The sequence below is a fragment of the Hyalella azteca genome, unplaced genomic scaffold (genome assembly GCF_000764305.2).
Source record: "Hyalella azteca isolate HAZT.00-mixed unplaced genomic scaffold, Hazt_2.0.2 contig8565, whole genome shotgun sequence".
Lineage (NCBI taxonomy): Eukaryota > Metazoa > Arthropoda > Malacostraca > Amphipoda > Hyalellidae > Hyalella > Hyalella azteca.
In genome coordinates this window covers 2,483-14,891 of record NW_025938654.1, presented here as the reverse complement: position 1 = coordinate 14,891, position 12,409 = coordinate 2,483, and the positions used below count along the sequence as shown (strand labels likewise).

The 12,409-nt window shown below is 37.6% G+C and overlaps 1 protein-coding gene across 1 annotated transcript in view; it reads left to right on the top strand.

Annotated features, from left to right (window-relative positions):
* Nucleotides 1-10,486: 10,486 nt before the first annotated feature.
* LOC125178283 overlaps nucleotides 10,487-12,409 on the top strand; it is a gene marked incomplete in the record, with an annotated part of 3,309 nt that continues 1,386 nt past the window's right edge. The window contains 3 exon segments of the mRNA XM_047881670.1: nucleotides 10,487-10,521; nucleotides 11,435-11,510; nucleotides 11,759-11,909. Coding sequence (XP_047737626.1) covers nucleotides 11,464-11,510; nucleotides 11,759-11,909 — 198 coding nt within the window.

Below are 12,409 nucleotides of genomic sequence, written 5' to 3'. Positions count from 1 at the left end.
CCCTACCCCGGCTACCCCACCTGGGCTTAAAAAATTTCAACTCATTATCGACATAAACTCCTAAATCTTTTTCGAATGTCGACTTCGACATCATCACTCTGTCGTTGCAATAATATCTAAATATCTTCTCATATTGTAACCTTGTTGTTCAGCGTTTTTGCCAAGGTGGATTACTTTACACTTAGCTTTAAAACGAAGCATGCTTAAACCTTATAGGCAAAATGAGATACAAGAAGCTTATTATTCCAGTAAGAAAATTAAATAAGATAACGCACACATGTTTGGGTTTGGTCATCAAGGCATTTTTGTTGTAGGGGAAACACCAGTAATATTTTAAAGATATTAACATATTACTATATTCTGAATATGAGATGTTGCAGGAAATTGCCGGCAGAGATTCACTTATTTCATTAACTTATTCTTTTTATCAGTAAATACGTTCGCCTGTGGGTCAGCAAACGTAGGTATGGCCTACAAAAGACTGTACCGACACATATATGACGAATTTTTGGTTACGATTTCCTTTATAGCTCCCCTGCTATATTTTTAACGCTTTATTTTAAATTAACGTGCGAAGTGCCGCTATGTTTTTGTATCCTTTGCAAGAATAACTAACTTAGCGTTCCCGATCGCCGGGCGCGTCAAACAAACAAAAAAAAAAAAAATATCTGACAACTCGCGCATGAGCATACTGTGAGCAAAAACTTTGTTGTTGAATTTTTTAAGACTGTTTTAGTTGAATAAATAAAATTATTTTTCTTTAAGCCACGAACTGTTTCGAATTGACTAAGTTATAAGTGATAGCTCTTTATTCGTCTTAGAAATTCATCTCGCAAATTCACCCCAGAAGCCTGGAAATTGCAATACCAGAATCAATCATCAGAATAATTTATGATCATTGCTTCGTTTTCATCAGTAAACTTAGGCCCCATATATTTAATTCAGTTAAATTTATTAACAAGTGAGTTCAGACCATACTTTATTCCCAGCATTCGTTCACGATTTATAAAAAAGTTAGGTTAAAAAGAATATTTGCTTAGAACTTCTTTAGAGTTTAGCTTTTAGCTTTAAATAATAGGTACAGTGGATTATATTTAATAATAGGTACGAATTAACGAAAAACTATAGTGTATGTGTATTCATGGAACAACTGAGCACATAGACTGACATAGTATTACTGTATATGAAATTTAATCATTTGCGATGATCAAATGGACACTTAGTCACATTTGAGGTGGGTAACATTAATATAACAGTTCTCATACATTAACATTATATAACAGTTCTCATACGAGATACGAGATTCACACGAGATTCACCATATATATTTTCCATCAAATATAGATAGATATATATATCTTTAGGCTCTAGATATATGATGAAATTTTATGTTTATTTGTTTGTGTGTTTATTTGAAGCTGCTCTTTGAGGAAGCGCACAGCGGCGTAAGTTCTTCAATACATATATTTTTTATCAATTATCTGTACATTTCCAAAACTTATCTGTATATATTATACAGATAAGTTCCTCCTTATCCTATATATTTTCCAGGATTTTTTCTAATTTTTTACAATTTTCAGTCATCCCCTAAACCTATCACTTTATTATTAATTTATATCCAACTCGTTTCTCAATAATTTTCAAGGCAATTCTTCGACATTTTCCATTCATTTGACGTAAACTTCTCCACCATTATCAGCATAAAAGTCTCATCAGAACACAATTTGTATTGAAGTCCCACTATTCACTTTGTTTCATTCATTTCAAGCCCACTTTATTTCATTGTGGGCATTCAAGCCCAATTAATATTGTACTTATATTTCACAATTCATCCGTACCAAAATTTTAAATTTGGATTGTTTATTGCGAACTCATTGTTGAAATTATCCACTCAACGCGACAATCTTCATGCCAATGCTACATGGAATTCGCGATTTAATAACTTGAAAGAAGAAAAAAAGCCTGGTAAATCGGTATTTATGTTGAAAATTCAGTATTTTCAAAGTACTTCTTATAAGGGAAATATTATAGGACGTTCCAAATCACGAGTAATGAATTTTTTAGTTTCACAACAGAAATTGTATTTCTGATAGGTGCTACATTTTTTAAAGCGACTAGTGCTATGCTGGTGCAGGCGACCCAAGTGTTATTGACAGAAAAATTACGTTAAACATCCGCTTGTGTATTATCTTTAGAGTAATGCTTGCAAAAATATGTAGAGAAAAGCTTGAAATATCTAAGTTTCATTGATAATTACTTGATCTTGTAGTTCGTCGACAATTCACAAGGTCAAGTTTGCATATGGGACTCTACGGGACTTCGTCAGCGCAAGTCGTGCGAAAAAAAGTCCACGGAAGTTGCACGAAATAGTTCAGTGCTGGAAAACACCGCGCGAAGTTTGAGTAATATCATACCACTTTGCTAAAATTTTACCTGCAGTGTAGTCATTCATACACTTTTTTGTTGTATTAACAAGAATAAACGTCAATATTATTATTTTATATGTCATACAACTCTACGAGGAAGGAGTAATACATTTCATGGAATTACGTGCCCAGAACTTTAAAAATATTGAGAAGGTCTCAGAAATTTCAGGTGCTGGATGGTATTTTACGTGAATTTCAATATTACAAACCTAACCTTGACCAGCTTGAGTTCTAGCCTCAAATTTTAGTAAGCGACGAAATAAAAGCGTGACTAACATGAAAGTCTGCAGCATTATCAACAATTATGAAAATAGGTTTATGCAAATAAATAGGTTATGACCAGTGGATAGAAGCAAGTCTTTATGTACAGTGAGGCCTAATTAACAAGGATAATAAACTTCAAAGAAGTAAAAAGGAAGTATATATTCAAGAGTTAACGCACAACGCTGTTTACGTACGGCTGCCTGAAGAACAGACATGACCGGAAGCTTCAGAGATAACACCGACACAGGTTAGTTGTCTCTGCTTCCTTAGCTCTGAAGCGATATCGTAGAATAATGGTTACTCCTCATATTCAAATTTATTCACCAAAATAAGAATACAATATTAATTAAAACTTTTTACCTGAAAAAAAAAACAGAATATAAAGGCGAAGACGTGTGACAACACCGAGTGTTGAGAGGTCGTCTCGCCGCCGTCACCTGTGCAAGCCTTCAGTGCCTGACAGACCTTTAGAGTAGTAGGTTGTCTGGTCGCGCTCGGTCCCGCGCGCTGGCCCGCGAAACTAAGATATTAAAGAGAATCATCCATTCTCTTTAATTAATATATTAGAGCAATAACTGTGTCATTTGTGATGATAATACGGTTTGAAGTGTGATGAATTATCCATTATTGTTCAGTGAACTTTAGAGAAGGTAATCCGTGTCACGTTGCAATCGATATCGTCTCTTGAAGATTATCATTTGTAGGCCGTCACATTGCCGGGGCAGGTGCAATGTCTTCGCGGCTCGTGTCAAAATTCACTAAATTCACATTTTTATTTGCGTGTCTTGAAAGTGGAGCGTTAGAGAGGCGGTCTCAGTTTCAAAATATTTTAACTGTGATAGTTATTAGTTAGCCATACGATGGCTTTATTCAATTACCTAATTAGTGACTAAAAATATTGGTATAAATTCGACTAACGTGGATTCAATGAACAGGATTTACGTGGAGGGATTTTCCCATCTCCGTAAAACTTGCCGCGTCGTGTCTGCTGATGAAATGTTCGCCTTTACGTCTTCTGTTGGTGGTGCGCTTGTTGGTTGTCGTTGTTTGGGTGAGATTGGTTGTTTGGTTCTGGTGGTGGTTGTTTGGTTGTGTTTGGTTATTTGGTTCTGGTGGTGGTTGTAGTTGTTTGATTGGGGTTTTGTTACGGTTGTTTGGTTGTAGTCGTTTGTTTGTGGTTGTTTTGTTGTGGTTGTTTGGTTGTGGTTGTTTGGTTGTGATTGTTTTGTTGTGGTTGTTTGGTTGTGGTTGTTTGGTTGTGATTGTTTGGTTGTGATTGTTTGGTTGTGGTTGTTTTGTTGTGGTAGTTTGGTTGTGGTTATTTATTGTGGTTTTCTGTTTATGGATGTTGTTGCTTGTGTTGCTGCACATCTCACAGGGCCCCGATGATGCGGGCTTTCTTAGCCGCGTTTTCGCTGGCCAAAATATGGCCGGCGATGATGCGACCTCGAAATACTGAAAGTATATGAATAATTTTGCATTGCTTCTCTTACACAGAATTTGTTTAACGAGGAGCTGATATTGAGGGGTTGTTAAGGGGATAATGTGATGTGGGAGTAAAGGTGGGGAGTGGAGAGGCAGTGGGAGTAAAGGTGGGGAGTGGAGAGGCAGTGGGAGTAAAGGTGGGGAGTGGTGTCTACAGAGATCTGAAGATATGAGAAATATATAATGATGCCTCACATGTCAGAGAAAAGGGGGCGCTATACCCCCAGGTCACTCCCCATTCACAAGAAAGGCTCCCCAGTTCCCGGAAAGGTCGAACTTTCTAGACCAGTCCCCATTTTCTCCCTACTCTTTCCCCACTCTTAGGGAGATAATGGATTTTGAATTTTCAAAGTGCGCGTTAAGTTCTGAGTGGAAACCGAACTTCATAACGAACATTGAACAACGTAAGTTATACGACGTCGTAGAACACAAACATGTGATGTCGTTGAACGCTCAATATACGACGTAAAATTTCAAACAATATACGACGTAGCATTTCACACAAAATACAACGTCGTATAATACAAAAACATGACGTCGTAGGAACTGGTCGTAAACGCTTGTCATAATTCTTGTGAATCCTTGCAGCTGATCACCGTTTCCATTCCCCTCGGTCTAATCCCCATCATTGTTCCCCACCATTCCACCCCCTGTACAGGAGTGACGTATGCATAAAACAATACATTGATGGATTCACACACATCCACACATTCCTACTCATCCATTTTGCACCATTCCATTCCTATATCCTCATATTCATCATTCCCTTTTTATTCCAGTTTCTTCATCCCCAATTCTATCATCCTCAATATATTCCCATTCACGCTATTTCTATAATTACAATTTTCACTATTCATATCCCTAACATTTATCGCCAACCTCTTCAATTCCCAAAAATCTCATGCCAATCATTCCCAAAACAAATTCTTATTACCGTCATTCCCATTCCCTTCGTCTCCTTCCATTCCCACTCCCTGAGTGGCCATCACATTCCCCTTCAGTCTCATTCCAAATTCGTCACATTCACACTCCCCCTCATTCCCACTTTTTGATTCCCACTCTTCGATTTCCACCCCGTAGCATTCACACTCCTCGCATTCCCACTCAGTGTCATTCCCACTCCATCTCATTCCCACTCCATCTCATTCCCACTCCATCTCATTCCTTCTCCATCTCCTTCCCACTCCATCTCATTCCCTCTCCATCTCCTTCCCACTCCATCTCATTCCCACTCCATCTCATTCCCACTCCCCCTCATTCCCACCCCATCTCATTCCCGCTCCATTTCATTCCCACTCCATCTCATTCCCACTTCATCTCATTCCCACTCCATCTCATTCCCACTCCATCTCATTCCCACTCCATCTCATTCCCACTCCATCTCATTCCCACTCCATCTCATTCCCACNCCGTCATGCCACACACGCCACGGCGCAAGTCAGGTCCCTCATGCCACACACGCCATGGCGCAAGTCAGGACCGTCATGCCACACACGCCATGGCGCAAGTCAGGACCGTCATGCCACACACGCCACGGCGCAAGTCAGGTCCCTCATGCCACACATGCCACACATGCCACAATGAGTGTTTTGTTTGCGCACTGTCAGCTGAGTGATGTTGATTAATGATGGTTGGGTGAGAGCGTGATGAATGATGGTGATGAAAATGCGTGATGAATGATGAAGAAGATGCTGTGTGATGCATGTTGACTTAACTGAGGTTAAATGAGTAGAACGACAGCAAGATTAACGTTGTTCTTGTATGCCTTATATTGTTCATATATTTTTATACAGCTGTGTGTACAATTATACATTAAACATACACGGCAACCATTTATTAAAATTAATGTTTTCATGAAGGATTCATGCTGCTCGTGAATGCCTGAATACAATACAATGAAATTCAGTTGCTAAATGTGTTAATAATTTGTACATTTTCTCTGCTTAAATTGTTTCAAAAGCTTAAGTAAATTTTGATTTGATATTTTATTGGTGAGTTGAAATATATTTGCCATAAAACCATCGCGTTGTGTTGAATTTGAAAAATTTCGCATTATGTTGAATCTGAAGTTAATTTAAAAAGATAGCGTGTAAAAAGTAAGACTGATTAATATTGCGTTAAACTTTCCAATATTATTATTAATGCGGAGTTAACCAATGCGCTCTGACCGAGTTTGAGGTCGTTGATTTGATGTCATTAGTGATGAATGTGATGAATGACCTCGTATTTTACAGCGTGTGTTATGATACAGATGTTGCTTGCTACTGTTTAGAATACATTAACCTTATTATAAACATTATTCAGGAATTGAATTAACATGCATAAAACGTGCGCATCTGTACTAGTTCTTACAACAGTACCGCACCTAGTTTACCTAGCTGATGTACTAGGTGTAGGTTCTGTGCATATTATAACATTTGTAACCAGCACTAGCACCTGCACTATGACCAGCACTAGCACCTGTGCTATTACCAGCACTAGCACCTGCACTATGACCAGCACTAGCACCTGTACCATGACCAGCACTAGCACCTGTACTATGACCAGCACTAGCACCTGTACTATGACCAGCACTAGCACCTGCACTATAAACGCAAACATAGTCTCAGCTGACGCGGTTATTGACTCAAGTGCAGCGTTACAGGATGGTGAGTGATGATTTTGATGGTGATGCTGTGGTGTTGCTGTGATGGTGTTGCTGTGATGGTGTTGCGGTGATGGTGTTGCTGTGGTGTTGCTGTAATGGTGTTGCTATTGTTATAATTGCGGACTATTGTACAAAATACTGTGAAAATATTTGGCCTTGAAAATGCAGTGTCGCCAGCCATACACCATCAAAAGCTATATAAGCTTGTTAACCTTTGAGATAATCGAGCGTCTAGGTAGTGGGCATTACAGAGGCATCAGTGAAATAGAAATAAGTTGAATACATGACAATACTATAACACAAATAAGAAATAAGTTGACCACATGACAATATTATAACAGAAATTGTTGTAGCACCGCAACACCGGCTTCATTTTTTTGATGGGTCCCGGAGGAGTTTGGCAGTGTACTATATAAACAGTGGCGGGAAAGGCTATACGACTACCCGGTTTTTTCAGAATATTTTTTTATTGCCCCTAAAATACTGGATTCTATTTATACGAGTTAAACTACGTTTGAAAACGGCTCCAGCGCTGTTCGAAGCAAAAAAAAATTTTTTTACGAAATATGTGAGAAGAAATGATGAAATTTAGAAAAACCTAGGTGGAAACGGTTATAAGACCATGATGGGTCGTTCTTCATTTTAGTATCTCTCTGTAATATTTTTCACGTTAAAAGTGCAGCAACATAAAGAAAATCCTGATTTTCGCCATTTGGGTACTTCTTGTGTACTTCTGGTATATTTCAGTGTCCTCACTTATATTTTTATGAAGTAAAAATATGGCAAAGGGGACAAGACTCACAATTAAAGGCCAAGAGGGCGCAGATTTCGGCCTTTGCGAAATGTGGTAGAAGCCAACGGGACATCGCAATAGAAATAAAACGCTCAAAACACGTTCTACAATCATTTTTTGCTAATTCGGACAGCTACGGATTAAAATTGCACCTTGGACCAGCCCCAGAATTAACCGAAAGGGATCTTTGGCGACTGTTTTCACAGGCTTCTAAAACTGACGCTACATCTACTTCTATAAAATTGGCCCCTGGGGTTGATGCGATAGCACGACTCATCCGTCAGATATTACATGACTCGAAGAAATTCAATTACATGAAGCGGAAAAATGCCCCCTATGCTCAAACAAAAGCATATTGTCAATCTATAGAAATACTAGCTGAAAAAATGTGCTTATCGGTGAGGGATTATCTTCAGTGGTGGAAAAATATTCAATCTTGATGGTCCAGATGGATGGCAATGCTTTTGGTACATTGGTACCACCGGGACCGTGAGCCTGAATTCTTTTCCAAGCGGCAATCTAATGTTAGTTCCAGCATGGTTTGGAAGGCGTTTAGCCGAAAGGGAAAATCAACTCCAGCTATTTTACAAGGGAGACAAGATTCCTAGGCATACAAGCTCACGCTATTTCACCTTCTTCTTCTTTTTGCCGATGAGAAACATGAGTGATCATATGTTTTCCATTAAGGTAATGCTTTGATTAACACTTCAAAGCCAGCGAACAAGTGGTTCCTAGAGCAGAATATAACCCTTTTGCCGTGACCAGCGCTTAGCCCTGAACTAAACCCCACTGAAAACCTATGGGGCATCATGGCGAGAGATGTTTACCAAAATGAGCGCCCGTTCCAATCTGTGAGTGACCTGAGCACGGCTATCCTTCGATCATGGGATAAAATTCCTAAAAAGACTATGTGATTATTTGTTAAATCGCATGGGAAGAAGATGCATTGAGGTAGTTAAGGTGAAATTAAGGAGGTGAGATTGCCTATTAAAACGAGTGTATGGGACAGAAAAACGGAAAAACCGTTCATGTTCTTATAACCATTTCTACTTAGGTTTTTCTAAATTTCATCATTTCTTCTCATATATTTTGAAAAATTATTTTTAATAGCATTGGAAACCGTTTTTAAACGTAGTTCAACCTCGTATAATAAGAATCCATTATTATTTTATGCAAGAAAAAATATTCAGAAAAAACCGGGTGGTCGTATAACCATTAACCAGTTCCGCCACTGCACTGTACGTCGAGCTTATGGCGGCTGTTCAGTAGTGCACTTCTGGCAGATTGTAATAATTTTCGAGTATATTCTGATTTCACTAACTGATTGCATGTAGTAGTATTTTTTACAACACTTCTCTTTAACTTCACTTCTTGTTTGTCTGTTTGTCTGTCTGCTACAAATCTTATAATCGATATTTAACACACTTCTAGCTGTCCAATCTATCTGAAATTTTGCAGACTTGCGTGAAGTCGGAGACAATGCATGAATCAATTTACAGAATAAATAATTTTGAAAATTTAATTTCTTTGTGCATTAAAATAATTAAAAAATTAATTTTTTAATATTCGAAATTAAAATTAGAAATTCATTGTAAATGTTTTACATTGGAGACACTGGATTTTTTAGAAGTGTTGTCTTTAAAAAGTAATTTTTAAACGTATATAATTAAATTTTTGCAGTTGCCCTCGAAAAATGATGACGGAGTTCGTCTCCGAAATTTTTTCACTGAAGATGTAATGTATTTGTTCCGTCGTTTTTATGCATTTAAATTCTTGGTGAACATGTGATTTAAGTAAACTTATCCAGGTACAATATTTATAGTTCAAAGACGTAGAAAAGTGCTCAGTTGAGATGCATGTCTTCAGAGAAGCTTTTCCAATAAGTTGTTAACTATTTATAGAGATTTCTCGAAGTTAATGATTTTTCCGCGCGCTCCATGTAATGTCGGCTAAGAACGGAAGAAATGTGTAGTTGACGTATATATGATTATATATAAATGTACTGTATATTTATGAATTTGTGCAGGAAGGAACGATATGTTGAAGGTGAAGTTAATAGCCTTTTTTATATGGTGATGAGATTATTTTCAGGTCGGTCGAATCTGGTCTCATAGGTGGTAGGAGTTGAGATAAAGTTTTTATTATTAATAAATAGTTAGGCGTCGGCGATTGCTGCCTGTCTTAACCTGGTAGTTTATTAGTCTGGTGTTTCATGCCTGCTATGAGTTAACCATGGAGTTTATTTGGCCGGTCTTTAATACCTGCTATGAGTTAACCATGGAGTTTATTAATTTATTCCCATTCATGTTATGCAAATCCTGGTTGTATTTCCCGCGGAATTTTTTCGATAATGTCTTTAAAAAAGTTCGTTGCATAATTGTTATGGAGTGTTACTGTAAAACTTAATTTTATTACTTGACTTGGTGAGGAAATGTTAATTGATTTATTTATATTTTCTCTTCAGAATGAACCTTGAATGGCTTTAGAACTTATATATAGCCACATGTCTGGCCGGCCATACAACGACCATGTTTAATATTCAGTACCCGATTCTCTTAACTCATGTATAAAAATCTTCATTATAATTCACATTCAAATATAAAAAATATGATTATCTTCATTATAATTCACATTCAAATATGAAAATATGATTATTTTCAAGATAACCAAGTTATTTATCCGTAAAACAACCGAGAACGGAAAGAGAACAGCAGAAGGAGCATAACAACTGAAAAAGAACAACTGTAATAGAACAAGAACCAGAACAATAATGGTTGAACTTGTGCTTGGTGAAGCAGGCCGAGCCATGGTGGTGGTGGGTGGTGTGGTGGTGGTGGTGGTGGTGGCGGTGGTGGTGGTGTGCGCAGTAGCGCAACCATGTCTTCTCAACTCATTACTCAGGAAAAGTAAGTTAAAATTTAATTATAAATTTTGTATTCATTTATCAATTTGATATTTTATATCAATTCATTGTATATTTTATTATATATAACAAAATTTTATTATGTTACTGGTTTCTACGCGAGAAAATATTTATTGTATACAATATTAGTGAGAACATAGCGCTTCTTGATACAAATAAATGAAATAATATATTGCAATGTGATGTAATATTACATATTATTATTAATGTAATATTACATATTACATGTACTGATAAGGAGACGTGTTCCGGCACTCAAAGAGATGAGTGACACTTTGTACAAATATTGATGTAATTTTTATCTTGGATGATTCATATATTCCTATTAGTGTTGCATGTTGTAATTAATGAAGACTGTTAATAAAAATATAATAATCATATAAAATCAAAAATATCATATAATAAGTCACCGTTGATAATCACCATTCATGGTGGCTCAATAATATTAAATTATTCAATCATATAAATTATCTTCAGTTATGAAATTAACCTTTTAGCAACCAGCTACCTTTTGAGTGTGAAATACCAAATTTCTGAAATTTATTCATTGAAAATGAATTTCATTTATTCATTTTCGCATAACAAATTATAATTGGAGGAAAAAGCTTCAAATGGAAACAAAAATCACGAAAAAATCAAAGGCGATAGATATGTACAGCTGGACGCTAAAGAGTTTGATAATTATACATTGATCAACTAAATAAATATTAATTATTTAATTAAACGTAATAAGTTTGCATTAATTACTGTAATAAATAATAATTATCTAATTTAACGCAATAACTCTGCATTAATGGCAGTAATAAATATTAATTAATTAATATTTATTACAAAAGTTAATGCAAAGTTATTACGTTAAATTAATTAATTAATAATTATTACTTTCGCTTCCGCAGACGAGGAAACAGAGGAGCGGAGGCAGCTGATGCCTGCTGCTGCACCTCAGCTGCTGCTCAACAGCTGCACTGACAAGTGAGAGGGATATATTGCAGCTATATGATCACCGGGAGATAATCACCACACGACGGGGATATGATCGCCATAGGATGGGGCAATAATCACCACACGATGGGGCAATAATCACCACACGATGGGGAGATAATCACCATACGATGGGGCNGATGGGGATATGATCACCACACAATGGGGCGATAATCACCACACGACGGGGCGATAATCACTACACGATGGGCCAATAATCACCACACAATATATTGCAGGTCCAACGGTGTGGTGACGTCATGCATGGGAGATAATCTGGGTGATTCACCACACTCACAGAAGGCGTGGATGTCTTCACTCACCACCAAGAGAGACTCAACTTATTCATCCATGTCTGAGCGCAGCGTGTCTCCCATGCACTCAGCCAGGGTGAGTAAAGTGGATCAGGGTGAGTAAAGTGGGTCAGGGTGAGTAAAGTGAGTCAGGGTGAGTAAAGTGAGTCAGGGTGAGTAAAGTGAGTCAGGGTGAGTAAAGTGGGTCAGGGTGAGTAAAGTGAGTAAGAGTGAGTAAAGTGAGTCAGGGCGGTGAGTAAAGTGAGTCAGGGTGAGTAAAGTGAGTCAGGGTGAGTAAAGTGGGTCAGGGTGAGTAAAGTGAGTCAGGGTGAGTAAACTGAGTCAGGGTGAGTAAAGTGAGTAAGAGTGATTAAAGTGAGTCAGGGCGAGTAAAGTGAGTCAGGGTGAGTAAAGTGAGTCAGGGTGAGTAAAGTGAGTCAGGGTGAGTAAAGTGGATCAGGGTGAGTAAAGTGGGTCAGGGTGAGTACAGTGAGTCAGGGTGAGTAAAATGAGTCAGAGTGAGTAAAGTGAGTTAGGGTGAGTAAAGTGAGTCAGGGTGAGTAAAGTGAGTCAGGGTGAGTAAAGTGAGTCAGGGTG